Here is a 27590-nt window from a genome sequence, read left to right on the forward strand (position 1 = left end):
ATCTCCCATCTCCCATCTCCCATCTCCCATCTCCCATCTCCCATCTCCCATCTCCCATCTCCTATCTCCCGTCTTTCATCTCGCATCTCTAGTTTCATTATCCACCACCAACCCCTCAACCACACCTTCTTCCCCCCCTCATACAAACCCACTAGTTAACCGCTAACCAATCTCACAGACACCCCCCCAGCCCTCCAACGCGCCGGCTTAGCCCTAACAAACCTCACCCTCTCCTCCCAACGCACCGGTCTCGGCGGCAAAACAGTCCTCGAACTCGGCCCTGATCCAGCAACCACCACTAGTAATACTGCTACTACCACGGGTGGCGGAAGTGGGAGCAGTGGGAGCAGTAATGGCCCCGACCTCCCGGAACATGGCATCCGCACGGGAGATATCGTGCTCGTTTCCGAACAGCCGGCGGCGGGGGGGATTAAGAAACGAGAGGCGAAGGGGTTGGAGGGGAGGGGGGTGAAGGGGGTTGTTACGAGGGTGGGGAGGGGGGTTGTTTGCGTTGCTGTTGATGAGGGGGGTCCGTCGGGCTCGAATAGTTCTGGGAGTAAAGATGGGAAAGGGGATGGTGGTGGGGGAGAAGGGTGGACGGGGTTTGGGGAGAAGAGGGTTTGGATGGTGAAGGTGGCTGATGATGTTACTTTTCGGAGGTCAGTTTTTCTTTTTTTTTTCTGGTGGGGGCGGTGTTGGTAGAGGGTTTAGATGCTGACTGTTCAGGATGAACGCGACCATGGAGCGGCTGGCTAAGATGGAGGAGAGGGAGTACTCCTCCTTCATCAGAGTCCTGTTCGGGCTCAGTTCACCATCGCCTGTGCCGGAAGACCTCACAAAGGATGAGGAAGTCGGAAACATCGAGTGGGTGGATCCGACGCTGAACGACAGCCAGAAGGACGCCATCCGGTTTGCGCTGGCGTCGAGGGAAATTGGGCTGATCCATGGTCCGCCGGGTGTAAGTCAGCCCGATGAACGGACGAGCTCTTTGAGAACGGCCGAGCTATTTAGTGCAGGAATAGTAACTAACCCAACTAAAGACAGGCAAAACCCACACCCTAATCGAACTGATCCTCCAACTTCTCCAACGCAACCTCCGCATCCTCGTCTGCGGCCCCTCCAACATCTCCGTCGACAATATCGTCGAGCGCCTCGCACCCCACAAAATCCCCCTCGTCCGCCTCGGCCACCCAGCCCGCCTGCTCCCTTCCGTGCTCAACCACTCCCTCGACGTGCTCACCCGCACCTCCGAGGCCGGAGCCATCGTGCAGGATGTCCGCGCCGAGATGGACGCGAAACAGGCGACCATCCGTAAGACGCGGAATGCCCGCGAGCGACGGGCTATTTATGCTGACTTGAAAGAGCTGAGGAAGGAGTACCGTGAGCGGGAGAGACGGTGTGTGAGTGGGTTGGTGGGTAGGAGTAAGGTGGTGCTGGCTACGCTGCATGGTGCGGGCGGGTTTCAGCTACGGGGGGAGCAGTTTGATGTGGTTATCATTGATGAGGCGAGTCAGGCGTTGGAGGCGCAGTGTTGGGTTCCGTTGCTGGCTGCGAGCAAGGCTATCTGTGCTGGGGATCATCTGCAGCTGCCGCCGACTATCAAGTCGTTGAACTCTAGGGCTAGCAAAAGCTCGACTGCTGCTAACAAGAAAGGCAAGGACACAACTTCCACTACAACACCCATTTCCACTTCCACTTCCACTTCCACTACCACAACACCCGCCAGCACCACGACCACAGCTAAAAACACCACCCCCACCCTCGAAACAACCCTCTTCGACCGCCTCCTCACCCTCCACGGCCCCTCCATCAAACGCATGCTCACCACCCAATACCGCATGCACGAAGCCATCATGCGCTTCCCCTCCGACGCCCTCTACGACAGCCGCCTCATCGCCGCAGAATCCGTCCGCACCCGCCTTCTCAAGGACCTCCCCTACGACGTGGAGGACACCGACGATACGCGGGAGCCGCTCGTCTTTATCGACACGCAGGGGGGGGATTTCCCTGAGAAGAACGAGGATGATCAGCCGGGCCAGCAACAGGATGGGGGGAAGACGAAAAAGGTGAGTAAGAGTAGTTTGTATGGGGATAGCAAGAGTAATGAGATGGAGGCTGCGTTGGTGAGGCAGCATGTGGGGAGTTTGGTGGAGGCCGGGGTGAGGCCGGAGGATATTGCGGTTGTGACGCCGTATAATGCTCAGGTGAGTTCTTTTCTTCTTTTTGTCTTTCATGCTATTATTCCATGCTATTCCCAAACGCCTGGACGTAGCCCCCTGTGCTGCACCCCCTTAACACACAAACCCTACCTATGCTCGGATCGCCCAGGCGCAGAGCATAAACACGGCCCGGACGGGATGGTAATTCATGCGCCATGCGATCGGTTCCGCCTCGTCTCAACATCCGTTCCGGGCCGTTCATGGCAGCGTTGCATGAAATAATAAACCAGCCTACTATGTATGTTATGGGGAAGGGGTTGCATGGCATGGCTGACCACAGATTTGGGACGAGTAGCTCGCCGTCTTGGCTCCGTTGAAGGAGACCTTCCCCGGTATTGAACTCGGCAGCGTGGACGGCTTCCAGGGCCGGGAGAAGGAGGCTGTGGTCGTCAGCCTTGTTCGGAGCAATCCGGAGGGTGAAGTCGGCTTTTTGGGCGAGAAACGCCGGTTGAATGGTGAGTTTCTCTTTTTAGGTGGCAGGTATTGTTCTTGCAGCAGCACCACCAGTAGCAGATTTGTCCTCTCCTACCTCCTCTTTTACCTCGCCAGACCTTGCTTCTGTTGCCTCTTCATCATCATGTGTACCGAGAGAAAAGCATTAACGCATGGGAAACAGTGGCCATGACACGGCCCAAGCGGTCGTTAACCGTGATTGGGGATTCCGAGACGGTTAAGAAGTGAGTCCTTCTAGTTTTCGCTCGCCCCTATGGTACAATCCATCTCGCTGACACGGACATATAGAGGCAGCAAATTCCTCAAAGATTGGATGGACTTTCTCGAGGAGAATGCCGATCTCCGATACCCAGATCTAGCATCGCTCACCCAGGGCGCATGAATCATAACCAGAACAATGATAACGCGAAGCGCGGGCTATCGAGATTGCGGAAGTTAGGGAGAGATCTGGCCAAGCTGATTTCATGCATTGATCCCAAGGGCCAGTCCATCTGGAAGCTCCAATAGCAGCGTCCAGCTCCCCAACTTCAGCATCTAGACACGGTTAAGGTCGTACAAGCTGGCTCTGTTGGTGACTACTAGTACTCCCTTGGACGGCGAGACCACGAAATCGGAGAATTTCCTCCTCCCTCCGCTCCTCGAAGGGACGTGGGGGGAAGCGCGGCATACCCCGCAAAGATAGTTATTTGTGTTGAGGGGGGGACGGGATGCCGTCTCAGATTCGGGCTTCGGCTCGAACAGAGTTGTCGATCGTGTGAAGAGAAGGATGATGGCGTGGTCAACCCGTCAAATCGATCCCCAGACTGTTGATGATCTTGGACCATTTTGACAGATGTGATTTCGTGTCCCGTGGTTTCCGTGTTAAAGGGTTCCATCGTCTCGACTTTCTCCTCAGGGATCGTCTCTTCTCAACTCAGCCGTTTGACGTTCGGGAACAGGTGGAGGTTACACAAGGGAAAGACGGGGGACCCCAGCTGTGGTGTTTCATCTTCCCTGTCCGTGGGGACATCGCCAAGGGCGGGGTCGGCTCGTCTTTCCCTCAACCGCCCCCTTTTCCGCTTCCAGCGCCGTTGAATGTTGTCCAACTCATCATTACCATCATCAATAGAGCAGGGCATCGTGGCCATTGGGTCTGCCTTGTGTTTTTACCGGCCTCTCATAATGCGGCCGTCCGACGCGCTACAGTCACCTGTTGCTGCTTCCATGCTGTAACACACGCCGCCGGTGTCTGGGAATGGAAAACCGACGTTTTGTTCCAAGGGTCAAAAGAAGCCCACAAGGAAAGAAGTTGTATCATCGACCTGGCCGTGCGCAACAATGACTCGTCGGCTGTGGGTTTCTCTCTTTCGTCAGAAAGACAACAGCGCCCCGCTTCGGCGTTCCTGCTTTGCACAGTTTATTATCCTGCCGATTCTCTAATGGGGGACGGACGCGCGTAGTGTGTCTGCATGTCGTGGAAACAGCGCGTGGGGCGCCGTCTTGGGGCTCGGATTGGCTGGTTGCGGTCTGCGGTCATGTTTTTGTCGTCTAGAAGAGGGCAGCGCAACAATGCAGGTGAGTGGTTTTGCGCGGCTCGCTGGGCAGTTCGTTGCATCAAACCTGGTTGGTGAACTCGACTTGTCTGTGTCTCTCCTGAGCCACTTTTGCCTCTCCGCATGCAGACGGCAAAGCGACGTATCAGGGAGGTCACAGCGCAGTTCTGGGCACTATCAACTGCAGCTCTGGGGCGGCGACGCCGTCGTGCACACTTCCAGTTGCAACTAACTCGGGCTGACGAGCGCGGAATGCAAGAGCTGGGCGCTGGAAGTGGCACGACGAGAGGGTTGGGCTTTTCGGATTTTGACATCTGGACGCGAGGCAGTTGACAAGGGAAGAAAGGCCCAGAACACACGGTCCTCTCAACCCCCGGCGGATTAGCGCGGATCAAACCTTCGGGGGGCTCGCTATGGCCAAAAAAAAAACGGCAGACCAAGTCCCTGGATAACTTGCTTTGCTACAAACGTGAAAAAAGACAAAAGAAAAAGCCAAAAAAAGTGAAAAAGGACAAAAAAGGATAAATCTAGAGAGTGAAAAAAGACAAAAAAGAGTAAATCCATCAAATTTACCAAGATTTGATCGAATGTTAATGGATTGGACTTGAGCTATCTGTTTGAGTGTGCCGGTTTTTTTGGGCACAGCGAGGGGGATGGATTTTGACGACGTCGGCCCACGCCCGTGCTTTTCTTCCAGGTTCGTTCCATTTGATTTGATTGCTGGATGCGCCTTCCAGAACAATTCAGCATTTACTATAGTACACTGCTTCCACCCGTAAAGTCCGGCGGAAAGCGCAGGCCACTCATTCGTCATTTGGCACGTACCTGCCTGATCTTTCAGTGAGGGGGGTTCATTGCTCCTGCCCAAGAGGCACCATGTGCGACTTGCCCTAGGCTTCGCGGAGCACCGTTTCCTCGCACAAGTCACGACAGACAAACAAAATTCTCCTTGCTCCGTTCGTGACACCCAATTTGAATCCTCGACAACCCGCAGCAAGACTTGGCTCCGAATAGACGACGGACTAGAAGGATACTACTACCTTAGCAAGGATAGTCGTGGCCCAGCACCGGGGCCCTTGACGAAATCGGAAGCGCTTGCAAGCGAATCAAGCCCCACATTGGCGTCTTTTTCCCCAACGGGCATCACTGTTTCCGGCGCCGTGGCTTGCAATGCTTTGGTTGCCCTTGACCACCCCCAATGTTCCCGTTGGCAAAGGTTGGCGTTATCAAGTCTCGAAGCAACCATCATGCCCGTTCCAAGCTCGCTTCGCATTCGGGTAGTAATCTGGCACAGGTACAACTGAGAGCGGCGTCGGCTTTAGAGACCGACCAATTGTTCAAAATGCACCGACTTGCAAGATCACGGCATAGGTGCCTCTCGGCTGGCAGCGGAGCGAGCGGCTTTTCGCCTCCTTTATTCCATAGTACAGGCGTTTTCCACCGGCAACCCATTCCGCCCAACCTATCCGTCTTTGTCTCCGCTGCTGTTCTCTTTTAGCCCGGACCTGACAGCGACTGCGGCCCCAACGAGCAGAATGCAGCCGTGCCAAGGTGCAGCTGCGGGCATGCGCCCGAGACAAGGCACTCTCTTCAGCAGTTTTCTCTGAGAGAGATCCGGTGGATGGTGGGGGCAGCGACTGGGTCAAGCAAAGAAGTCGAGCAACACGGCCTCTTCTCGGTGTCTCAGCCCCGGACCACTTTGCAGTCAGGAGGAGGCTCTGCTTCCTCTGTTTCTTCCTCGTTTTTCCCCTGAATGGATGCATGCACGGACGTCCAGGCCTGCATCGGGAACTGAGGCCCCAAGAGAAGACAAGGCCGGGAGGCCCCCGTTCCCCACCCTGCGAACCCAAGCGCACCCCTCATGCCCCTCCGTCACGGTCGTATCAGCTATGAATCCTTGCACTTGCATTACACGCTTGTGACCTCCGGGGTGGTCTCGCCGGCGCAGCAGGTTGGACATTTAATATCTACCATTGGTGCTGCTTGTCTCTCGTCCGTGGGGTCAGTTTCGCGAGCTTTACGTGCTGTGCTGTTGATTCCACGGGGTGTTGGTGGTCTTGAATCTCGCGTCCTCGCGTTGACCAACCCTTCGCCGGACTCCAGCATGAGCCCGGATGCAGCAGTCCAGCGTGAGCCGTGCTGCTGAGCCTTCTCTCCCCGACAACCAAGTTACCCGTCGTGCCGTCATCCATAAACTGACCGGATCCGTTCTTTCTTTCACTTTCCTACGTTGCCACCTCACTGTACCACCACAGCTCCGGCACCCACCAACCGCCTGGTTTCCTTTTCTTTCCACTAGAGCAACTCAGCTCTCTTCTCTCGATAACGACGGACTCGGAGGTGAATTGAGGAAAGTGTAGCTTTTCGGACCGTGGGACAAGGGAAACGCGAACGGACTACGGATACACGGGAATTCTCCATTCCGCAGCCTATCAACGGCGCGCAGCCACGACCTCTCATCGGGGCACGACTTGCTTCTCCTGGAGGGTTGCTCACGGCGTTCCGATGGCCTGGAGTATATGACGGTCTCACCACCCTCCCTCACTCTCCTTCACCCGTTCGGTGGCCTTTCTTTCATAATTTTCCACACCGTCTGAAGACGAACACAACCTCTACCGGTCACCATGCCAAGCCTCTTCGGTAAGCCCGGCAAGCCCGGGCCCACCGCCGGCCGTGCCAAGCCCCGACAGAAGTCGATTCGGGGAACAATATCGGCCCCAATCCCCATACCCTCAACGCCGGACGACGACGAGTTCCCAATTAGGTTACCAGGGACCATCAAGGCGTCAAAGAACTCCGATGACGAATTCCCGATGCGCCAGCCCGGGACGGGCATTGCCTCGCCTGATCTCCCCAGCTCGTCCCCGGATGAGGCCCCCGAGCCGTTGGAAGCGCAGGGGCAAGGAGACCAGCTGGAGAAGGAACTTGGCGAGCCTGGGAAACCAAGCCCGGACACCGATTTCGACCACGATATTGTCCAGAGCCCAACTCAGGTTGAGCCGACTGCGCCTGTTGGTATTGCGCATACTGGTGAACCACGCTCCGGGAGTGGTGGTTCAGGGGGCAGCCGCACCGATCTGCCAGAGGAGACTATCCCCAACCATCCGACCACACCACCGCCGGCACCACCACCACAAAGCTTTAGCACCCCCCCTGGCCGCTCACCATCACGGCCTGCTTCGCGGTCTCCTCAAAACCGGCTTGTCTCCCAAAAGACGCCTCCTCCGCTAGCTGACCTCTCGCCGAAAACATCAGCTCCGACGAGGAGAGCCACAAATCCCGTTCTGAACAGCGTCAGATACTCGGTTGTCAGCGATGTTGGCAGCAGGCAGACATCCCAAAGTAAAGACGCTCCGCAAAGGAAGAAGTCGACCCTGCGGTCGGCACTGGGAAGATTATTCGGGCGAGGCAAGAAGAAGAATGGCAATGGGGGCCATCACAGCACTGCCTCCATCCCCGAACGGGAATCCAAACCAATGGGTTCCGCCCAGCATCTAAGTGTGAGTATTTCTGAGTGTCAAGATCAACTCTAGCGCAAACCCGCGTTCTGACCCAAAATATAGGACCCTACCGCGCTTAGTCGCCCGCAACAGAGGTCATCCCCCAAACGTTCTGCCTCATTACCCCTGAGCGAGTTTGACCGGCCCTTGCGGTCACATTCCGTGGGCCCTGACGACATCATGGCCATCGAAAGTGCGCGCAACTCTGTGCACGTCGACCCGTCCGGGTCTTCAACGGCTTTGGGTATCCGACGGCGCGCTGCGACCACCCACGGCCACGCTCTTTTGCTCCCCCATCTGGTTAACCGCGAGTTCGGTGCCGGGCTGTCTCCACGGCCGTCCAGTGCTCACGGCCGTGGTAGCCGGGCGGGCGTGCGAAGCGACCCCGATGATCCCGGTGAGATTGGCCGGGCTATCACGAGCGATAGTGGTGGTGGTCTTCGGCGGCGGTCCCGGAGTTTGTCAGGGTTGCAGGACTTTGCCGGTGTGAGCCAAGGTGGGAGTCGCCGTCGTAGCGATGAGATCCGCTATTGGCGCGAGTCGTACAACCCGGGGTTTATGTCGCCGTTGTCATCGAACACACACGATGACTACGACGATACCGGCTTGGGAGATACGAGTGCACCGGAGAGTCCTGCGGCGGAAAAGCCCCCGAAAACGCCGCCTCAGCCGTTCAACTTTGGTGTCCTTTCCAAGGAGATGATGGGGATGAAGATCACACACGCTGCGGACATGGATACCCGGCTGGCCAATATTGAAACCCGGACAGCGCAGCTAGAGCGTGTCGTCGACAAGCTCTATCTCGCACTCCCTAATCTGAAAACCCCTGGCGGTACTAGGGACACGACTCGGCCCAGCAGTTCCCGCCGCTCCATCGAAACAGACACCCATTCCCAGCTGTCTCTGAGCGAGTACCAGACGTACACCACGGCTCTTCACCCGCTCTCCGCCGCAACTCCCCGGACCAAACCCCCCATCATCTCCCCGCCCGCTCTCCCTTCGCCCCGGCCTACCTCGACCGCCACGATCCGTGGTGCTGCCAGCCTCCCCCACCTCAGTCACGAAGACGCAGGCACACCCCCAACGGACCTCGTCACTAAACTCCGCGCCGAGCTCGACGCCGAACGATCCGCCCGCGAGGCCCTCGAAGCACAAGTCAAGAAACTCTCCGACCGCCTCAACTCCCTCTCCACAACCATGTTCGCCATGGTCCGCGGCCCCTCCGAGTCACGATCCCACGAACGCCTAAATTCCCCCGCCTCCTCCTCCATCGGCGGCAACTCCCCTACACCACATCTTCCCACAACCCCCAGATCGGCCGTCCTATCCGGTATCCCACCTATCCCCCCAGTCCCCCGCGAACACCAGCATCCTCCCCACTCCGTCTTCGAGACAGACGACGACGATGACGACAACGGCACCAACGACGAGGGACGGTCCACAAAACGGTCCTCCGCCATCAGGACCACCATCCCCGCCGCGCCGACATCCGCAGTCGACGAAGGGGAGATCACGGAAGATGATTTCCAAACACCACGCGAGGAACGCACGCCGCTGGTGGGGTATGGCGCGTTTGGCGAGGAATTGAGGTCGGACGATTATGGGGATGATGACGATGACTATGACGATCATGATGAAAACGGAAATGGTAATGGTAATGGAGGAGATGGGAGTGGTGAGGAGTTGAAGCGGAAGAAGGCGGCACGGACGCTGAGTTTGAGCCAACTTACTTTGGGGAAGGGTCAGCGGACGAGGATTTGAGTTTGGTGCGGTCTGTCGAACGGAATGGGCTGGCTGGATGGGACATTTTCTCTTTTCGTGAGAACTGGGCAACCCTCTCACCTAACCATAATCCTAACACTCTTCCGTCTATTTATCTCCTTTCCCTTCCCCTTCTCTTAGTCTACGCCACCTCTTTTCTCTAACCCACGCCACGACTTCCATCCTCCTACTTCACGATCCCCATTTCCCCCCGAACCTCAAACATCATGACACGGCCAGGCGGCCGTCTGCTTTCTCAATGTGTTTTTTTCTACCGTTTCCTTAACTTATCCCCGTTGTCCGAGCGAGCGTCTCCTTTCGCATAGCGACTGCTTTTAATGCTTACCTTTCTATTTCCCCACGGCCACGTTTATCGTATCTTCCCTTCTCCCGTTGTTTTAACTCCCGACTTCCAGTTTCGTGTTGTTGTTTTTTTCCTTCGACCCTTTTACCTGTCTGGTTTGGATTTGATTGGCATTTGAGTTTTATTTTCTAAAACTCCGCCTCCAACACAACACAGGTTTTCTTCCGTTATCCGTTTAACTTCGCAGCAGATTTTGTATTTTTAATCTTATGTACACTAGATACCCCCGCCACTGAGCGGATTTTATGAGAGATATGTGTTTTGGTTTATTCTGCTGGCCTTGTACATACCCTGTGAACCTTGGTTTGTGCTTACTGGCTCTGCTTCATGCTTCATGCCCCCTACTCCATGCTACCTACGCCCATGAGGAAATCAGAGAGATGTCTCACAATATCAATTCAGGGAAACGGTTGAACAAGGTTGTCCAAAACATACCGCTGAATTTATCCATGATTATCATATACGCTATTGGTTTCGCTTCATGCTCAAGGCACTCACAGGTTTATTTACACGTTTTCCACGGCCCATCCACAAACCTTCTCACTTCCCCCCAAACTCCAACAACTCACATGATAACATGACCACCGGTTACGTTCCCATTCACCACCAACCCATCGATCGCGTTTACAACCTCCTCATCATCCGCGTACGGCACCGGCAGCGTGGCGTGCGTATCCACCGTGAGATTCGACCCATGGGAGTCGAGCTCGCGCATATCGTCGCCCGACGGTCGAGCGAAGGGGATACAAAACATCGTTCTAGTGCCAAGTTCCGGGATCGAGTCCACCCTGATTCGGCCTCTCATGGCCTCTACCAAGTATTTGACGGTTCCCAGGTGGGATATGGGCTGATCACCACTGGAGGTCCTGGTATCAGGAGCAGAGGGTTGAATTCTCGAGGTGTCGCGCACGGAGAACGTGATATGGACGGCTTCTGGGTCGTCCAGGGGCGTCTCATTTTCTCTAACGTAGAAATCGATTTGGCCACACGTGGTCGCTTGGATGCTGCTTGCAAGCGCCCCGCTAATGGCATGTCGTAAACGCCCCGCGTCGGCTACGACATAGGGGTTTCTCTTTATGCCCTCCGCGACAAAGAAGTTGAAGTCAAGCCCCTTGGACAGGGCAGCCAGCCTCAAGGGGTGCTCTGTGCTGGAAACTATGGCTTCCAAAGAACATGGCTTCTCGTCGACAAGGGGGATTTCGGGCGGGGGATCAGAGACGGACGGGTTATCGTCGAGGAGCTGGGTGAGGGTTCGTGCCAACCGGTGGACAGTCCTAGCGAGTCTGCGCTTCCGAGAATTCATTTCCCCATCGTTTAGCAAAGGGCCTGCCACACCGAGGACCTGAGTGGCGCGGCGGCGGAGGTCTTGCAACATCTTGTGGCGGTTAGAGAAATCTTTCACAGCCCCTAGTTACCGACGTGTAGAGTGTGCTTACAGTACAGAGTACCGGGTCGACCTCCGGGTTGTCTTCTGGGTTGGCTTCCGGGCCGCCCTCCAAATTGCTCTCAGGACTGCCCTCAAGAGCAGCGGGGAGAGCAACAGGCCAACCATGCCCATGGGCATGGCCCTCGCCCTCCGTCAGCTCCATAATCGTGCCTATCGCGCCTTGAATGGTACGCGGCCCGCCTTCTGCTGGGGACACGAGAGACGCCCTCATGTGCACGCAAAACGCCCGACCGCCGTCTGGTCTACATTAATGACCGCGACTCAACTCATCAAGGGCGTGGGTGTGAAACCTACTTATCTTGCACTCCCATGCTCTTTTCCTGAAGTGGCCTGCCAGGATTGAGACAAAATTCTGTACAATCGTCGGGACCCCTTCTTCGCTGGTTTCGAACCCTAGGAACTGGAACAAATCGAATATCGACGTGCCGATCAGCAGGTCGTGCCCGCTGTCAGGCTCTGGGTACCCAATTTCGTCACGTAAAGCGCCTTGGAGACTACGGATTCTGCCCTCGACGTCAAGCGAGAAGACAGTGACTCGAGGCCTCACAAAGTCCTCCCCGGGGCACGGGACCGTGGAAAGCTATGCCTGGATGGTCTCGTTATTGCCGTTGGATACAACCGGGGAAGGATAGGGGGGCATGGGCGTTAACAGCGGGTTCATTGCGGCGGGGCCATTCCTATCCGCGCTGCCCCAGTTGGTTAGGGGCTCTGTGGACGAGGCCGGAGGTACCAATGCATCTCTGCGCCGACCTTCGTTGGAGATGTAGCCGTGGTTGTCGTTAGGATAGGCGTGATGCAACGACGCGCCGTTCATCGTACCTAAACGAGGAAGCGGTTGAGTTATGGGGGCCTTCGGGGGATACAGGCTGTAGAGGTCGGGTGCGAGATGATTGAGGATAGAGAGAGGGTCTATAGGTGCTCGATAGTCACTTCGTAGGTGTGGTGAGGTCGAGAAAGTAATGGGGTTCCAGACAATGGAAGTTCCCAAGGCTTCAGGGGGGCTGGGTATCTCCGTAATGTGCAGGAAACGCCCAAGTGGCTCCTGCCGAGGCATCTATCGGAATAGGCCTAGAAATGGCAGTCGATAACAAGCTGTTCCTGCCCATCCCCCGGTTGTGCATCACTCAAGCACAGGGCCGGGCGCGAAGTGGGCTTTTACAACATGATACAACGGAGATGTGCGGAGTTCGGATCCGAACCCCGGGTATCATAATTTGATGAAAATGTGTTCTGTAGGAGAGTTTAACTCGTACTTAGCACTAACACTAGGCCCAGCACACAAAAACGGTCGGTTGAACGGTGAGTTGTACCTTCCCAAGTCTACATTAATCAGGCAAGTGAAGTCCTATATTGGCAGCTGGCACTTCAGTCTGCCATCTGTAAGGTGACTAAGCAGTGTCCGCCCTCAAGCCCTGTTGTGTCTCGGCAATTGCTATTCCGACTCCCCGCCATCATTCAGTTTTCCCTCCTCATCCAGTATCTCTGACAGAGGCGCGAGTGAAGCATACGCAACAACCTTTCGAATTCCAAATGGCACCCCTTTCAAAGCCTCGCGCAAAAGGGCCGCTGCAAGCACCCCAGAAGCCGCCAACAGCTGTTTCATACACCCAGCCGCGCAGCATGCAGAGCGAAACTGAAGTCCGTTCACCCGAGAGCAACAGGGGTGAGTGAAGCCAGCCATTTCTCCTCCGCTTGGCAAGCTTTCCTGAATCGTACGCAGTAGAGTCAATTGACAGATTTCCACGATCTTTCTCTCGCAGTGGTCTATCGAGAAGTGTCCCTGACTGCGACTCCACATCCGTTTGTGAATCCGAGCGATGCTTTCTCACAGCCGAATCTAAAGGAGCCAGACCCTAAACGTCAGTGACCGGAACCTACCGTGGTAATTCTTTTTCGGGCGAGATGCATTCGACTTTCGGCCTGCTGGTTCGGCAACCTCGCCATTCACCATGGTTACATCATCGTCTAGTGTACCGGGCCCACTTCCCCGTCGCCCGGGCCGAAGTCGTTCGAGGTCCAGCGGAGGTCTCGATTTGGGACGGCGGTTCAGATGTGCTACGGACGAAAGTGGGCGATGTCACTCCCCATCTGCCGCTGAAGTCGAACGGTTTACCCAACCGGAAACATGTCCCAGATACTGGAGTTTCAGCTCAGTTGGCACTCGCAAATCTTCGCTATGTCTTAGCAGCCGCCGCCGGGCACTGGGGGACAAACCCTTCGCATCTCCACAGCATTTTCTCAATGCAGTTGGTCCTCAGCAACCAAATGCCGGTTGCTCGCTCCGCAGCCTCCAAATCCCCACCCTCATCAACCCCGCACTGCTCGGTCAGGGATTCCTCACCTCAGTTCAAAACCGCGAGGGGCAAAAAATGCCTCCAAAAGGTACACATTCTTGAGCCGTGTCGGGCCTGTGCTATGGTGCCTGCTGAATTCTCGCTTGGGCGTTTCTGCGGTTGGTTTAGTGGTCCCTGGCAGACGGGCTGTTAGGAGATCTGACAGGGTTTCATGAGCTCCCGTCAGGGGCACGAAAGGCCTTTGGTCTTTGCTCGTGTGTCATGGGACACCTCGCCATCACATCCCCGTCCCCTTGTTGACGATCCCTGAAACCCGCGATTTTCGGCGGGTCAGGACTGATTTCCGAGTTCCCCTCCCGCCACCCGTCTCAGGGCATGATAAGCTTTCGGATCTCTACCTTTAAACGCTGCCCCCCCTTTAACTAGAGCCTCAGTCCCTTTCGCTCGGTTCCGATCAACGTTGTCCACCACGCAACCCGTCCTCTTAGCCTTCGTCGACTCTGCCACCGTTCCATAGCCGCTTATTCTCCGCCATGTCTCCGTCCGTCGCCGACAGGCCCGGGAACTCGCCGGTTCCCTTCATAATCAACGGCAAGGACGTCCACCCGGAAAGGACATTCGATGTGGTGTCGCCGGCAACCGGCAAGGTAATCCATGCGGCCGCCAGCGCCAGCGAGGCCGATGTCCGCGCAGCCGTCGACTCGGCCGCCGCAGCCTTCCAAAAGTGGAAGACAGCACTGCCGAAGACTCGCCGCGACATCCTACTCAAGGCCGCCGACGTCATGCTGGCGAGGAACGATGAGCTCCGCGACTACATGTCTGCCGAGACGGGCTGCCCGCACAAGTGGAGCAACCGGAACCTCGAGATCGGCCGTGACTTTCTCATTGACGTTGCCGGTCGGCTGAGTGGCCTCGAGGGCAGCATGGCCACGCCTGAACATGCTGACTCGGGCGCCATGGTTCTCAAGGAGCCCTTTGGTGTTACTCTTGCTATTGCCCCTTGGTAGGAACCTACCACCATACAATAAAAGAGGGCCTAGTACCTCCAACCCTATGGACCACCGGCTAACGTACCCAGGAACGCTCCCTACATCCTCGGCGTCCGCTCCGTCCTTTTCCCGCTCGCCGCAGGCAACACCGTCATTCTCAAGGGTTCCGAACTGTGCCCGCGCACCATGTGGGGGATATGTTCCGTGTTCCAGGAGGCCGGCCTCCCCGACGGCGTGTTGAACCTGCTCTTCCACGAGCCCGCCAACGCAGCCGCCATCACCCAACAACTCATCACACACCCAGAGATCAAAAAGATCAACTTCACCGGCAGCACGGGCGTAGGCCGCATCATCGGGCGACTCGCAGGCGAGCAGCTCAAGCCAGTCCTCCTCGAGCTAGGCGGCAAGGCCCCCGCCATCGTATGGGAAGACGCCGACCTAGACAACGCCGCAACCCACGTCGCCACCGGCGCCTTCCTCAACTCCGGCCAAATCTGCATGTCCACCGAGCGCGTCCTCGTACACAAGAGCGTGCACGCCGAATTCGGCACCAAACTAACCGCCGCCATCGACCGCATCTTCGGCGGCGCACAAAGCGACCCCCTCGTGCTTATCAACGCCGTCAGCGTCTCCAAAAACAAAAAACTCCTCCACGACGCCGTCGCCAAGGGCGCCACCCTCCTCTACGGCGACGCCAACGCCCAAGAATCCTCCGACACCCGCATGCGACCCGTCGTCGTCAGCGGCGTCACGCCCGAAATGGACATCTACCGGCTCGAGAGTTTCGGCCCGACGGTCTCGCTGCTGGAGATTGAGACGGAGGAGGAAGCGTTGCGGATTGCCAACGATACCGAGTATGGATTGTCGTCGGCTGTGTTTACGGAGGATTTGCGTCGGGGATTGAGGTTTGCGCGTGGCATTGAGACGGGTGCTGTGCATATTAATAGTATGTCGGTGCATGACGAGTCGGCGCTGCCGCATGGGGGGGCGAAGTCGTCGGGGTATGGGCGGTTTAATACGGCTGTGGGGTTGGAGGAGTGGGTGAGGACGAAGACGGTTACGTTTAAGTGGTAGGGTTTGTTCTGGTCTGAAGGAGAGAGCGAGCGAACGAGAGGGGGTCGGGGGGCTTGATGCCCGATATAATGGGTGAGATGGTGTAACGATATAGTATGCATCAAAACCAAGACAAGTTACCGTTCTTAAACATCTGAGCGCAATGAAAACTGTGTTTATCCTCAACTCGAGGGAGGTCCGCCGTCGGTAGCTAAGCAACGGCCAATTAAAAGATAAAAATACACCGCAAAATCCCCCATGCTCCCTTCCCTCAACTCATACATCCCCCTTATGCTCCCGAACTAGCTCCCCGACCTAGCTCCCCACCTCGGTCCAGTACATGAGGACTCAAGCAACCTTCTTACTCGGAATCTCGATCGTGCGCCCACCGCTCACAAACCGGCACCCGGCCACGACCAAGCGCTGCCACACGACAAACTCGTCGTCGTCGCGCGGCGCATACACCATGATGTAGCTCCATGGCAGGATCTTGCGCACGCCGCTGAGGCGGTGGCGTTCGGCCCTGGGGGAGTTAGTTAGTCTCTGTTTCTGGAAAGTTGTAAGGAAAAAAGTGGAGGAGGGGGATCGGGGGAGCAAGATAACTCACCATCCCTTCGCAACAGCCTCTTCAGCATCCACCAAGCTGAGCGTGACATGCGAACTGCCCTCGGGGTGGACATGCGCAATCTCCCCACCTACACCGCCCATGAACTTTGGGATCCGCACAGCTCTGTCATCGTCCTCCTTCTCCTTCTCCTTTTTCTTCTCATCACCATCTTTCTTCTCACTATCAACCTCCTTAGTCAAACCACTCTCCCTTAAGAACAAAGCCTGATGCCTCTTCCCTTCCAATCTCGAAGGTTTCATCTCCAACAAAGCCCACTCTTGTCCCTTCCCACCATCCCCACCACCGCTACCAGCAGCAGCAGCACCACCACCACCATTCGCCTCCGCCAACTCCACCAAAAACCGTTCCATCCTTCTCACCAGCTCAGGTCCACCCTTCTCCGTCGTCTGGCGCTGCGGGACAACCAGACCGGGTACATCAGGGCGTGAACCGGACCGTGGCGGGAGGGTACCGTTGTTGTTATCGTTGTCTTCGTTGTTATCCTCTTGTGGATGGAGTGGAAAGAGGAAGGAGGTTTGGCCGAGCGGGGCGTAGAAGGCTACTACAGTGGGGCCGATAATTTTTTTGGTCGTGCTGCTGGTGGTGGTGGTGCTGGGACCGGTGTTGGTGGGCTGGTCGAGGCTGGAGTAGGGGCTGGGGATGTAGTAATACGGGGGCGGGACGGCGCGGGTGTCGGTGCGGGCTATGAGACTGAGGGTGGTTTGGATTAAGAAGCCGAGGGGGTTGTCTGTTGAGGGGGTTAGTGAAGGGTGGATGGGGTATTGGGGTCGGGGGAATGGGGATAGGATAGATTAGGGGTTACGTACGTGGAAGGCCACCTGGGCCGATCTCGATGAAGGTACGGTAGGATCTGATTAAAGATGGGGTGTTGATGAGGATGACAAAGACAGGCGTGGCTACCAGGGCGACCTGGGTCCATGTATACTTGGAGAAGTCGAAAGGTAGGGTGAAATTTGGCAGGCGCTCTAGCCGAGCGGTGCTTAGAATTGAAGGCATTTTGGTCGCTTGTTTGCTTGGTCGGTTGGTTGTTTCTTGGTGTTGACCGAGAGTTGTGAAGTGGAAGTGTGTTTGTGGTGAGGTTGGATGTTAGAGGTTGTTTTGTTTCCGAGGCAAACCGGAGTTTAACACTGCCCGATTACCTGTGGAGAAGATTGGGCAGGCCACCGCGGCCAAATCGGAAGGTCCATTGATCGAAGATGTTTGCTGCGGAAGGAGCGATGGAGGATTCCATAGGTGAGGCCCGGTTGTTCCCGAGCCGCGTAAGTGGTACTTTACCCGGAGCATACATGTTACTAGTAGGTGCCAACCTAAAAGCAAGGGATAAGATTGACGACAAACTCTTCGCCAAGGTCAAGCATCAACTGTGTAGACATATATCGCACTACGTTCGCCACTCGATTCAATAGCTCCAGTCACGCCAGATGGCACATCACTGAGGATCCATGTCCGTCTATCATTCCTCGATCTCGCGTAACGTAGGCAGGTATGTACATACAGCCATCGCCGCGCCCGCGGGCCAGGAAGCCTCAATAAAAGAATTAAGCGGGAATGAATATACACCCTCCCAGAAGTAGAAAACCGTCTTCTCTCTCCATCCCTCCTTCTCTTCCTTCCTCTTTTGGACATCTCCTCCCATTCCTCCATGATTTCCCCTTACCAAATCCCCCCCTTTGTACCGTTTGACCAAGTTCGAAGCTAATGCCCTAACCTCAGGTCCCCAATAACCGAGTAAACTTTCCAGTTTACAACGGCTTCGGCGCAAACGCCAGCTTGCCATTCTCCACATCAAACACAGTAAACTGCGCCTTGAAGAAGACATCACCATAAATAGCAAACGGCATACCAGCCGAGCTCTGCATGCCACCAAAGCACGTCTTAGCCGTCTTAATATCATCTGTATCAATCGGCGCAAACAAGATCAGCTCGCCAGGGATCACAGCCTTGTAAGAACCGATATGCAGCGTCAGGTCAGGCAGGTCAGCCTTGCAGGGCACCGTCCAGCCGCCGGCCTGCGGGTCCTCCTTGGCGCCCTTGACTTGGCGGTAGTAGGCCTGGTTGATGCCGGCGGGGAGCAGGAGGAGAGTGGTGCCGGTGTCGGCGATGGCGTTGTGCGCGATGGGGACCACGGGGGAACCGGTGCCGTTGCCGGAGGCGCCCTCGACGGAGTAGCCGGTGGCTTGGAAGGCCCAGAAACCGTCGGAGGAGTCGACGTCCACGTAGTTGAGCGGGCCGGTGAACTCGGTTTCGTCGATGAAGCCGAAGTTGTAGTTGCCGGCTGATGAGATGTCAGTGGGTCGATTGGTTACGTAGAGAGGAAAATGCAAGAGGGAAACGTACGCTCAGACTTCTTCAGGTTGGCGGTGAACACGCCCAGCTCCAGCGACTCGAGAGCGTTGGTGATGAAAGTCTTCTGCTTGCTCGGCTTGACGGTGTTGAGCTTGTCAAAAGCCAGGCCCAGCAGGCCCGAGGACGCGGCATCGCTGATGAACGACGACGAGACCGAAGTGGCCGACTCCACGGCCTGGTTGAACACGTTGACGCCGCCCACGCTGACAACATCGAGGTAGACGTTGCCTGACGACCGGCTGCCGTCGCCGTAGCTGATGGCCCAGGTGTTATTGGCCAGGCGCTGCGCCGAGCTGCTCTTCTCGATCTCAAAGATCTTCTGGCCGCCGCGCGACTGCTGCGGAGTCTCCGAGCTGAACACCCACAGGTCGGACGAACCGGTGTCGAAGTTGAGGTTCAGCGTCTGCGGCGGGGTGCCGATCTGGACCGGCGCCAGGTACTCAACGTCGAACAGCTGAGGGGTGGCCGAGACCTCGCCTGTAGACATGTCTCAGTAAGTCATGTTTCACTTCTACCAAGCGTGTATATATCCCCTTCTCATGGACCAATATTTTCTAGAAACCTACCCTGATCGTCCGTCTCGTTGGTGTACGGCCCTGTCTTCCCAGCACCATGCGGCCTCTTGAAGGTAAAGTTGGGAACCGAAGCGTGCGGCTGACCGAGGCCGAGCTCGCCCAAGATCTTCTGCACCACATCCAGCAGCTCAGTCGGCACCTCCAGGCCATATTTTTGGTACACCCGGGCCAGCGCCCGCGGGCCCTTGCCGTGCTGGTGGAAGACCTCGTTGTGGACCTGCGGCAGCTTGAACCTGGTGCCACCGATGCGCCTCGGCTTGATATCGGACGGCTGGACCTGGACGACGCGGGGTGCGGCAGCGACCAGCGACGCCGCAAATGCGAGAGCGGTGAACTTCATGATGGCGGTTGAGTTTTGTGGTGTTTGTAGTGTTTGGTGTTGTTGTTTTTCTGGTTTGTTTATTCTTGCTCTTGCCCGTTTTGTTTCCCTTGGTGAACCTGACCGCACGCAGGACTCTAGTGACACTGAAAAAAAAAAAGAATGGACGCGGTCGATCAGTCAAAGTAGTGAATGAGTGACTGGTGTGTGTTTGTGTTATGAAGGGAGAGACTAGCTCCCTGGGGGTGGGCGGTGGGGGGTTGTGTGGTAAAAGAGAGTGTAGGAAACAAAAGAAGGAAGAGGATGGGATTTGGAGGTTCGAAAGGTAGTTAAAGGAAGCCCGCTTTAGAAGAAGGTAAAAACGGGGAATGGTCACCGAGAAAGGAGAAAAGAGCGGAAACCTGGCGGCCTCGCCTACACTGTTCATGCGGCCATATTTGCCCTTTCATGGAAGACCCCAACTCCATTCAGGGGATGGGATGAAAGCATTGGGGAGTTGGGCCTGTCGATCGACTGGACCACTCAAACGTCCTGCGCAACCTCGCCTCTTGGAAACACTGGGAACACCAGGAAACGCTGGGAACACCAACAAGGCAGCGTGCCGTTCGGGTCCCCACGTTTCCACAGACTGTGGGTTGAGTCGTTAACCCGAGAACGAGAGGTTCACCACAATCCACAACAAAGACCTCACACGGCCCTGGAATATCCGTTCCCTGAAGACCGACCGGGGGGGACAAGGGGTTCTCATTCGCCTCTGTCGTCCGAACCCTTCCCCCACAGGCGTTCCTCCTTCCATGATTCGGCGCTTGGCATTCAAACAACATCTTTAGCGACGGCGCCGGTTCGGGCGCCCAGCCGGCGAACGGCATGACGCCAGAGGCGCTCTCTGGAAACCTCGAAAGACGTTTGGCTGCTTGTCTCGGTCGCTTGAAACGCTGTGTCTTTTCCCAGTGCACGCTAGGCGATCGGCAATCGTCCGAAACGTGCCCTGTGGGGAATACCCCTGGTTGTTCCTGGCCCATCCCAATTTCGGACGACCAGTTGCTGCAGGCGTTTGCTTGCCAGTTCCTGACACTCCCGGCACCACCTGGCAGTCCCTGCATGAGGGGGTGCCAGCAGAAGTTCACTGTAACACACCAACACACCAACAACGAGAAAAAACACCGAGTTGGCCTGATCGAATGGCCAGCATTGGTTCGAGCATGAAATGATGAAAAAGGAGAAAAGGGGACGAGGTCAGACGGGAAGGCCAACATCATGCCGAATTACAGAGCTTGTTTGGACTGCTCATTGGAAGGCCAGGCGCATAAGGAGCGGTTAGGAGAGCTCGACAGCCAACCACAGAGCTGCATGGCTTTCAACTTGAAACCAGAAGCGAATTTCCCAGCTCTCCTTCCCCGGAAAGCAGAAACCAAGCAAACAACTCTCCCTCTTCACCAGTCACCACTCGCCTGCCTCGGCCGGGGCACGCATTGTCTTCGAAAACCGTCAGCCCGGTCCGTCTTTTGGAGATCTCATCCCGTTTCCCGTTTTCTTTGCATGTTCTTCGCAGAACCACAGTGCGCCGGGCTTGGCGAGATCAACTAGCTTCCCATCTTGGCATCTTGGGGCGACACAGCCACGCTTTCGCTCTGCAACTCTCCTTCTGCGGACTGAGATCGTCAGTGTCATGCGGGGGTTTTTTCGGTGCGAAGGCACGAAAAGAGTTTGCTCTCCTTTTTTTCTGTTCTGTTCTTGAGTCCGAGGAGTCCTGCAATTCCGTTTGAAGAGTAAACCCCCCGACAGGGCCGCCTCGGATTTTGCTGTGTCTGCCGTCCTGTGTGCATACAAGTGGAAGGTGATGGGCGGCATGACACTGTTTGGGTCGGCGTTGGATGGGCTGATATTTGACCCGTGGGACATCGTCATCTTTCGGTTCAATTCAACACCGAGAGAGTTTCTCTGATTTTCATTGTTAGGCGGGTCCCAGCCATCAATGTCCATTGTTCACGACTCAAGACAGCGGGGCACTCGGAGTTTCCGATGGGTTTGTCGTGCCAGCTGGATGGCAGGTGGCGATGGTCGCCAGCTGGCGAGCTAGTATTATGTCAGCAAACCTTGAACAATTGGCCGCCCGGCTGACTGAACAGCTTCCATTCAGTTCGTTCTTGCCTGGACGGGGCGCGGGTGACGCGTCGCCTTTGTCAGTGCCTGGTTCGGTTCAAACGCTTTAAACTGCATTTCCAGCGCATTGGGTCGGGATGGGACATCGCTGTTGTTTGTGGCCTTTCAAGCCTTTTAGCTAGCGCTTTCTTGTGTTTTCAGTGCTGCTTGGAGAAGACGCCGTTTGGCTGTGAAAGGATCCGGCGAACAGTGCGAGGCGTTGACTTTCCAAAGGCTTTTTTACATCAATAAGGAGTTTTTGAGTTCGGGTATCGCAGCCTGCGTCAGATATCAACTACTAAAAAACACCACGATGCAGCGAGAAATCGACCCTCTCATCGGCTACTACTCGCACTTCAAGACCGCCGAGTATCCCCGACAAGATGAGGCCCTCCACCTCCTCAAGCGGATCGCATCGATGGTGAAACCCATCATGCGCGCCCACGGCTGGCGAGTCGGGAAGCTCTCCGAGATGTATCCCTCCCAGGCCAACCTTCTCGGGTTGAACGTCAACCGCGGCGAGGAGATCCTGCTCCGCCTCCGCGAGCCCTATGATCGCAGCCAGTTCCTCCCCTTTGAGCGAGTCGTCGACACCATGCTGCACGAGCTCTGCCACAACGTCCATGGGCCGCACGACGACAAGTTCAACGCCCTGTGGAACGGCCTCCGCGAGGAGCTTGAGGGGTTGATGATGAAGGGGTTCACGGGGGATAACTTCCTCGGTTCTGGCCAACGACTGGGCGGCGGGTATCTTCCACCCCAGGAGGCGCGGCGTTTGGCCCGCGCCGAGGCCGAGCGGCGCCGTGCGGCGAATATGGCGTCCCGGGGTGGTGGTGGTATCCGGCTTGGCGGTGCTCCGGCGCCGGTACGCAGGGGAGACAAACGTGACGCCATTCTTGATTCGATCGCGCGGCGGAACAGAGTCAGTAATGCGGACTGTGCCAACAATAATCGGTCTGACGAGGAGATTCGCCAGGCGTCGCAGAGCTGGACCCGTAACGGGTTCCGCACGCGGGCGGAGGAGGATGCGGCTAATGAGGCGGCGATTGCGCAGGCGTTGTGGGAGTTGGTGCAGGAGGATAGGAAGAAGTATGATGAGTTGATCGGAGGGTGTCTCCGTTTCCCGGAAGACCTGCCTTGTGACGTTGATGGTGTGATACTGACTTTGATTTACCCTCCAGGGAAGCTAAAGAGCAAGCAGAGAGGCAGGCGGGCAGGCTACAGGACTGGGAAACACAGTCCTTCCATCCTCCCCCACCGATTCCCTTTAATACTCGACCACCCCCTGGGCCGCCTCGGCCGCGGTCTCCCGAGCTGAAGAGCTACTGGAGCTGCAATATCTGCACGCTGCGCAACCCGACGACCGTCAATGCTTGCAACGCGTGTGAAACCCCCCGCCCTCCACGGACCTTCCCCGGTCACAATAACAGGTAAGCTCGTCGCTACTAACCGTGACAGTAACGTTGTGACCTGTTGAATCTAACTTGAGTCTCATGGAAGCAGGGACATCGTAGATCTCACCGAAAGCCCCCCGAAGAAGAGGCCAAAACCTTCCAACTCCAACTCCTTGAATCGTCGCAGCACGGCACCAGTTTCTGTTGCCGCGGCTGTTGCAACGCCCCCAATTCCGCCCCGGCCGTCCACGTGGACGTGTTCGTTCTGTAGCAAGGAGATGGAGAGTCAGTGGTGGACTTGTTCACTCTGTGGCACGATGAAGAGCAGCTCATGATGTGATGAATGGAATGTGTCATGCATTGGGTAGCGTGGAGTTGGTAATACATATCTGGTGTTGTTTGATACTGAATTATAAATCGCTGGCATACTGAACGTCGTTGTGGTGTTGTTGACATTCAACCCTAACCCTGTACTCTAGAGCAACACTCCATACCCCTTTATAACCCCCCCTTTCGCCGCTCCTTCCAAGGGCGGTTAGACACACAGGCTGCACGCGACCTGGTTTTCTCTAACTTCATTCATATGAATCTTGTATTTTTAATTTACGTTGACAGAAAGGTGTGCAGATATTCGACGTCGCGAGTCTGCCGCTCAAGCCCTCAAGCCCTCTCATATAGGCTTCGTTCCACAAACGCGCGTGCCGAGTCGGGTTCCTTTTCCCACTTGAGCCAGTTGAAGGCGCTCGGGAGATTTTCGTACTCGTCAAAGTGCTCGGCGCAGAACGCGTCGAGGTCTTGAGGGACCTCGATCCTTTCTGACGCTAAACTGTTCTTCAGATCATAGTAGTTGTCCTGTAGCTTCTGCAGCTCTTCCAACATCAAACCCTGCAATTCACGGCTGCGGTTCTGTGTCGGGATCAAAGCCGGATGGTACATCGTCCACGCGCGGCTGAAGTCGACGAGCTTCCCGCCTAGGTAGTTACCACCATGTGTATCCCCTACGAAAATGCCCAGCGAGTGGATGGCTTGCAGGTCCGGCCACATACCCTGGACTTGGTTGGCAGTGGGCCATTCATCCGAGACGAGTTCCTTGACGATAGCGCGAACGGGCAAGTTGCGATGCTGCTCGTCCCGCCCCCAGAAATTGTTGCGATCCAACTCGTCGCCCGTCACCTTCAAGGCCACATAGGCCTCCTGCTGTGGCGTGAGAAGAAGATAGCCCAGGGCCTTGACGGCCAAGTCCTCGCGATTCGCCTCCTTGAGACGGCCGTATGCACGGCACTCGCAGTTGAACGAGTCAAAGTAGTCGACATAAAGCTGCGGGCTGGCCAGCGGCAGGGGAGTCTCCCCGGTATAATTCTCAATGAAGAAATCCGAGTGGCGGAAGTAAAACTGATTAGAGAGAGTGGACTTGGAGTCAGAATCCAATTTATCCAACAATTAAAGCAGGCAGAGGACCAAGCAGGCAGAGGACCAAGCAGGCAGAGGACCAAGCAGGCAGAGGACCAAGCGGGCAGAGGGCAAGCAGACACGGGCGCACTGCATCTGCATCGTCACGTACCATCTTAAGTGCAAAGAAGCCAGCTCCATTGCCATTGATCTTGACCTTCCACACTTGAGAGTCTACATCGTTCTCCCGGCCGAGGAAGTGGATAAATTCGATCTCGGCACGGGCAGTCGGGGTAAAAGGAGCGAGTTTGGGGCCGAAGACGCGGGGAAGCGGTAGCGGTGGATCGGGAAGGGGGCCGAGGTGGAAGCCCGATGAAGTCATCTTGGTGTTGTAGAACAAAAGTTGGAGGTATTACAATTTAGAAATCAGAGCTGAAGATGGTGAAATTATGTCACTGTGGACGTCGAGGGGATGAGGATTTGGAGACGGCCCTGTTGTATTGCAGATGATGGTAAATAAATGCACGTCTATGTTTGCCGGAGTGACTGTAACTCTAGGTGAGATAGGTTACAGGTAAACTGATAATTACATAGGTGATGCAGCTGTGACCGGTCGCGGATGCCACAGCGAGCGAAAAGAGGCCATGCGCATGCGTGCCCCACCTTGAATCTTTTGACCAACTCGGCCCCCAAACAGTGTTGGGCAGGAGCCGACCGACCGAGAAATATGAGACAAAGGCACAAGGCCACAAACTCGACAGGTGACTGACTACGGTTTCAATCTTCAAGCCGCAGTGCCCCGCCAACCAATACAACCTCATCTACGCGGTTCTTAACCCGTTGGTTCCAGATTTGTTCAACCGTTGAAACAGCACTTCCCGGTCGACGACTCGGCAGCCCGCGGTCTGGGTCTGGCGCAGCGACTACAATATGCAGCCCATTCACTCTGACACTCACAAGTCCGCCGCCAAGGGCTTTGTGATGTGCTATAAATGGGATATTGGGGGTTGCATCGGCATTCACCCCTTTCAGCGACGCGCCTGAGAAGCGAGACCAAATGTCTCGAAGCGTCCAGCTCAGAACCGAGCCTACCTTGGTTATAAGGCAACCGTTCAGCCAGCTCTTCTGATTCTCTCCAGCTACCAACCAGCAGAACCGAACTGAGCAGACTCACAAACTGTCCGGAACCCAGTTATTTCCTTAGCTGTCTTTTACTCGATATTCCCAAGTAATTCCACATCTCCAAGACTCGACGACCGTCGCCATGCCTACCCTCCTCGAGGTCCTGCAGCGCGAGAACCCAAACATCATCGACCATTGGGGCGGTGCTAGCTACAAAAACACCACCTCGACCCGCTTCGACAGCGTTACCCTTGACGATGGACGCAGAGCCCACGTCCAACAGTGGAAGGACTTCACCTTTGGTTCCATCTACGCAGCCTATGGCGATATCCTCGACCAAAAGCTGGGGGCTGCGTACAAAGCGGTCCAAACGCCCACTGTCACGCCAAGAGAGATCATTGACGAGAATAGCGTCGACACGCTGGGCGCTGTGTGGTCCTGCAACATCGTGAGGGAGCCCCTGAAAACGGCCGGTAACGTCCTCCGGAGCCGGGGGGGCATGGTCAGCACCGCCCTGGCCTGTCCGTCTGATCCTACGCTTGCACCCAAGAAGATCTCGTGGAAACATACAACCGAACCTAAGTCGAGTATGAAGCCCGACTGGGCCGTCGTAGAACGCTCCATACTGAAGAGGTACCGGTACGCGCACAAGGACGACACCGAAAAGTCCCTCGTCTACGCCGTAGGCGACAGCAAGCTCAAGCAGAAGTGGAAGTCGGCCTGGTTGAGCCTCAACGACGCTTCCTGCACCGTCAATACGGATCAGCCGTATCACGCGCCCGGCACGCCGGCCCCAGACGTCCAAAAGACATCGAAAATCCATGAGGAACGGATCAACCCCCTGAAACAGATGGCCACATACTGCCGCTATGCCGAGTCACGGTACGGCTACATTGTCACCCAGACCGAGCTTGTAGCGCTGCGCGTACGGCGGATTCCTGGCAGCAAGGCCCATAACGCCGCCATCGAGTACTGCGCCATCCCTTGGTCGGCCCACGGCAGCGGCAAGCTGACGGCCCACCTGGCCATCTGGGCCCTGGGCTGCATGGGCATGAACGACCACGAGCGCGCCTTGGAAGGTCCCAACAAAGCTGTGCTGCAGCACATGGCCAAGCTCACCTGGTGGACCGAGGACAAGGTCAAGAAGACCTACACCAACGTCATCTCCCGGCGCGTCGTCAACTCAGAGCAGTGGGCCAAGCTCAAGGGCAGTACTACTACCATTCTCCACACAGACGACGCCGGCGGCAGGAGTCTCACCAGCACCTTCATCCCCACGGGCCCGGCCATGCCCAACATAGCGGACCAGATGGCCAAGCTCAACCTTGGAACGGCCGACGCTCCGCCGGCGACGCCGCAGAAAGGGGCCCCCACATCCTCGTCGTCCAACAAGCCGAAGCCGAAGTCTTACACCAAGTGCACAATCGATGGCAAGACGTATGGCCTCACCCCTGATGCCGCGGGCAACTACGTTGTTCTGGATTCCAAGAAGACGGTCAAGTTCAAGCTCGTAAAGGATGCCAAGAAGAACTGGGTCGTCAGCGGCAAACCTAATGTGGTTGCCAAGATGGAGTATTAAACGGGTCTGCTAGGCACGAGTTGTGTGGGTGAGTATTGTATGGCTGGCTATATAAGGCGGCGTTTGTCGGGATTCACTGGGGTCGTGTCAGTTGCTTCCGCTGGTAGGAACTTGATGGAAGTAGTGGTCCTAAGCATGGAATGGTTCCTTATCCGTACTTAGTAGACATAGACTGTTCTGCGGGTCGGAGCAATACAATTTCAGCCCTGGTTCTGGTTTGTTAGCATGGTTTTGGCTGGGTCTGTCTTCCTTCTCATTACTCGCACCTTAACCAGCCTCTCGATGTCGGCTGTTGTAGCGTCTTGTTGAAGACAATATATGGTGCCGCAATCTCGCTCTTCATACGAAGGGGATGAGGGAGGGAGAAGGTTGAGAGTATAAGGGACGTTGGAGAGGAGGGGCTCTATTTATTAGACGACAGGCGCAGGAGCGCTATAATCACCCGATTGGGAGAGACGCTAAACCCGGCGGGTGCGACACTGAG

At 56.2% G+C, this 27590-nt stretch overlaps 10 protein-coding genes across 10 annotated transcripts in view; 6 read left to right on the plus strand and 4 right to left on the minus strand.

Annotated features, from left to right (window-relative positions):
• The window catches only part of C8A04DRAFT_35788 (P-loop containing nucleoside triphosphate hydrolase protein), a gene marked incomplete at both ends in the record, with an annotated part of 3424 nt that extends 370 nt beyond the window's left edge, over positions 1–3054 (plus strand). The window contains 6 exons of the mRNA XM_062783301.1: positions 179–659; positions 727–958; positions 1041–2204; positions 2515–2674; positions 2836–2896; positions 2961–3054. Coding sequence (XP_062638896.1) covers positions 179–659; positions 727–958; positions 1041–2204; positions 2515–2674; positions 2836–2896; positions 2961–3054 — 2192 coding nt within the window. The remainder of the gene's footprint in view (positions 1–178; positions 660–726; positions 959–1040; positions 2205–2514; positions 2675–2835; positions 2897–2960) is intronic.
• A 3774-nt stretch (positions 3055–6828) lies between these two features.
• On the plus strand, positions 6829–9465 carry C8A04DRAFT_10569 (uncharacterized protein; the record flags this gene model as incomplete). Its single annotated transcript, XM_062776635.1, has 3 exons — positions 6829–7088; positions 7272–7704; positions 7768–9465. The coding sequence occupies 3 exons, from the start codon at positions 6829–6831 to the stop codon at positions 9463–9465; spliced, it is 2391 nt and encodes a 796-aa protein (XP_062638897.1).
• A 929-nt stretch (positions 9466–10394) lies between these two features.
• C8A04DRAFT_26784 (uncharacterized protein) lies at positions 10395–11487 on the minus strand (the record flags this gene model as incomplete). Its single annotated transcript, XM_062780043.1, has 2 exons — positions 10395–11204; positions 11266–11487. The coding sequence occupies 2 exons, from the start codon at positions 11485–11487 to the stop codon at positions 10395–10397; spliced, it is 1032 nt and encodes a 343-aa protein (XP_062638898.1).
• Positions 11488–12806: 1319 nt separating this feature from the next.
• On the plus strand, positions 12807–13143 carry C8A04DRAFT_10638 (uncharacterized protein; the record flags this gene model as incomplete). The annotated part of the gene is made up of 2 exons (XM_062776660.1): positions 12807–12939; positions 13037–13143. 2 exons carry the CDS (start codon positions 12807–12809, stop codon positions 13141–13143), a joined length of 240 nt encoding a protein of 79 aa, XP_062638899.1.
• A 960-nt stretch (positions 13144–14103) lies between these two features.
• C8A04DRAFT_10615 (aldehyde dehydrogenase domain-containing protein) lies at positions 14104–15633 on the plus strand (the record flags this gene model as incomplete). The annotated part of the gene is made up of 2 exons (XM_062776650.1): positions 14104–14573; positions 14649–15633. 2 exons carry the CDS (start codon positions 14104–14106, stop codon positions 15631–15633), a joined length of 1455 nt encoding a protein of 484 aa, XP_062638900.1.
• Positions 15634–15960: 327 nt separating this feature from the next.
• On the minus strand, positions 15961–17236 carry C8A04DRAFT_10563 (uncharacterized protein; the record flags this gene model as incomplete). The annotated part of the gene is made up of 4 exons (XM_062776630.1): positions 15961–16135; positions 16220–16340; positions 16422–16967; positions 17047–17236. The coding sequence occupies 4 exons, from the start codon at positions 17234–17236 to the stop codon at positions 15961–15963; spliced, it is 1032 nt and encodes a 343-aa protein (XP_062638901.1).
• A 746-nt stretch (positions 17237–17982) lies between these two features.
• Positions 17983–19501, minus strand: C8A04DRAFT_10606 (aspartic peptidase domain-containing protein; the record flags this gene model as incomplete). Its single annotated transcript, XM_062776647.1, has 3 exons — positions 17983–18515; positions 18578–19063; positions 19153–19501. The coding sequence occupies 3 exons, from the start codon at positions 19499–19501 to the stop codon at positions 17983–17985; spliced, it is 1368 nt and encodes a 455-aa protein (XP_062638902.1).
• Positions 19502–21935: 2434 nt separating this feature from the next.
• C8A04DRAFT_35792 (WLM domain-containing protein) lies at positions 21936–23351 on the plus strand (the record flags this gene model as incomplete). Its single annotated transcript, XM_062783302.1, has 3 exons — positions 21936–22711; positions 22840–23052; positions 23126–23351. The coding sequence occupies 3 exons, from the start codon at positions 21936–21938 to the stop codon at positions 23349–23351; spliced, it is 1215 nt and encodes a 404-aa protein (XP_062638903.1).
• A 325-nt stretch (positions 23352–23676) lies between these two features.
• On the minus strand, positions 23677–24787 carry C8A04DRAFT_26790 (kinetochore Sim4 complex subunit FTA2-domain-containing protein; the record flags this gene model as incomplete). Its single annotated transcript, XM_062780044.1, has 2 exons — positions 23677–24408; positions 24578–24787. The coding sequence occupies 2 exons, from the start codon at positions 24785–24787 to the stop codon at positions 23677–23679; spliced, it is 942 nt and encodes a 313-aa protein (XP_062638904.1).
• Positions 24788–26116: 1329 nt separating this feature from the next.
• C8A04DRAFT_10554 (uncharacterized protein) lies at positions 26117–27106 on the plus strand (the record flags this gene model as incomplete). The annotated part of the gene is made up of 1 exon (XM_062776628.1): positions 26117–27106. The coding sequence occupies one exon, from the start codon at positions 26117–26119 to the stop codon at positions 27104–27106; it is 990 nt and encodes a 329-aa protein (XP_062638905.1).
• Positions 27107–27590: the final 484 nt, after the last annotated feature.

Source organism: Dichotomopilus funicola (genome assembly GCF_033296635.1).
Source record: "Dichotomopilus funicola strain CBS 141.50 unplaced genomic scaffold C8A04scaffold_15, whole genome shotgun sequence".
In the NCBI taxonomy this organism is placed as follows: domain Eukaryota; kingdom Fungi; phylum Ascomycota; class Sordariomycetes; order Sordariales; family Chaetomiaceae; genus Dichotomopilus; species Dichotomopilus funicola.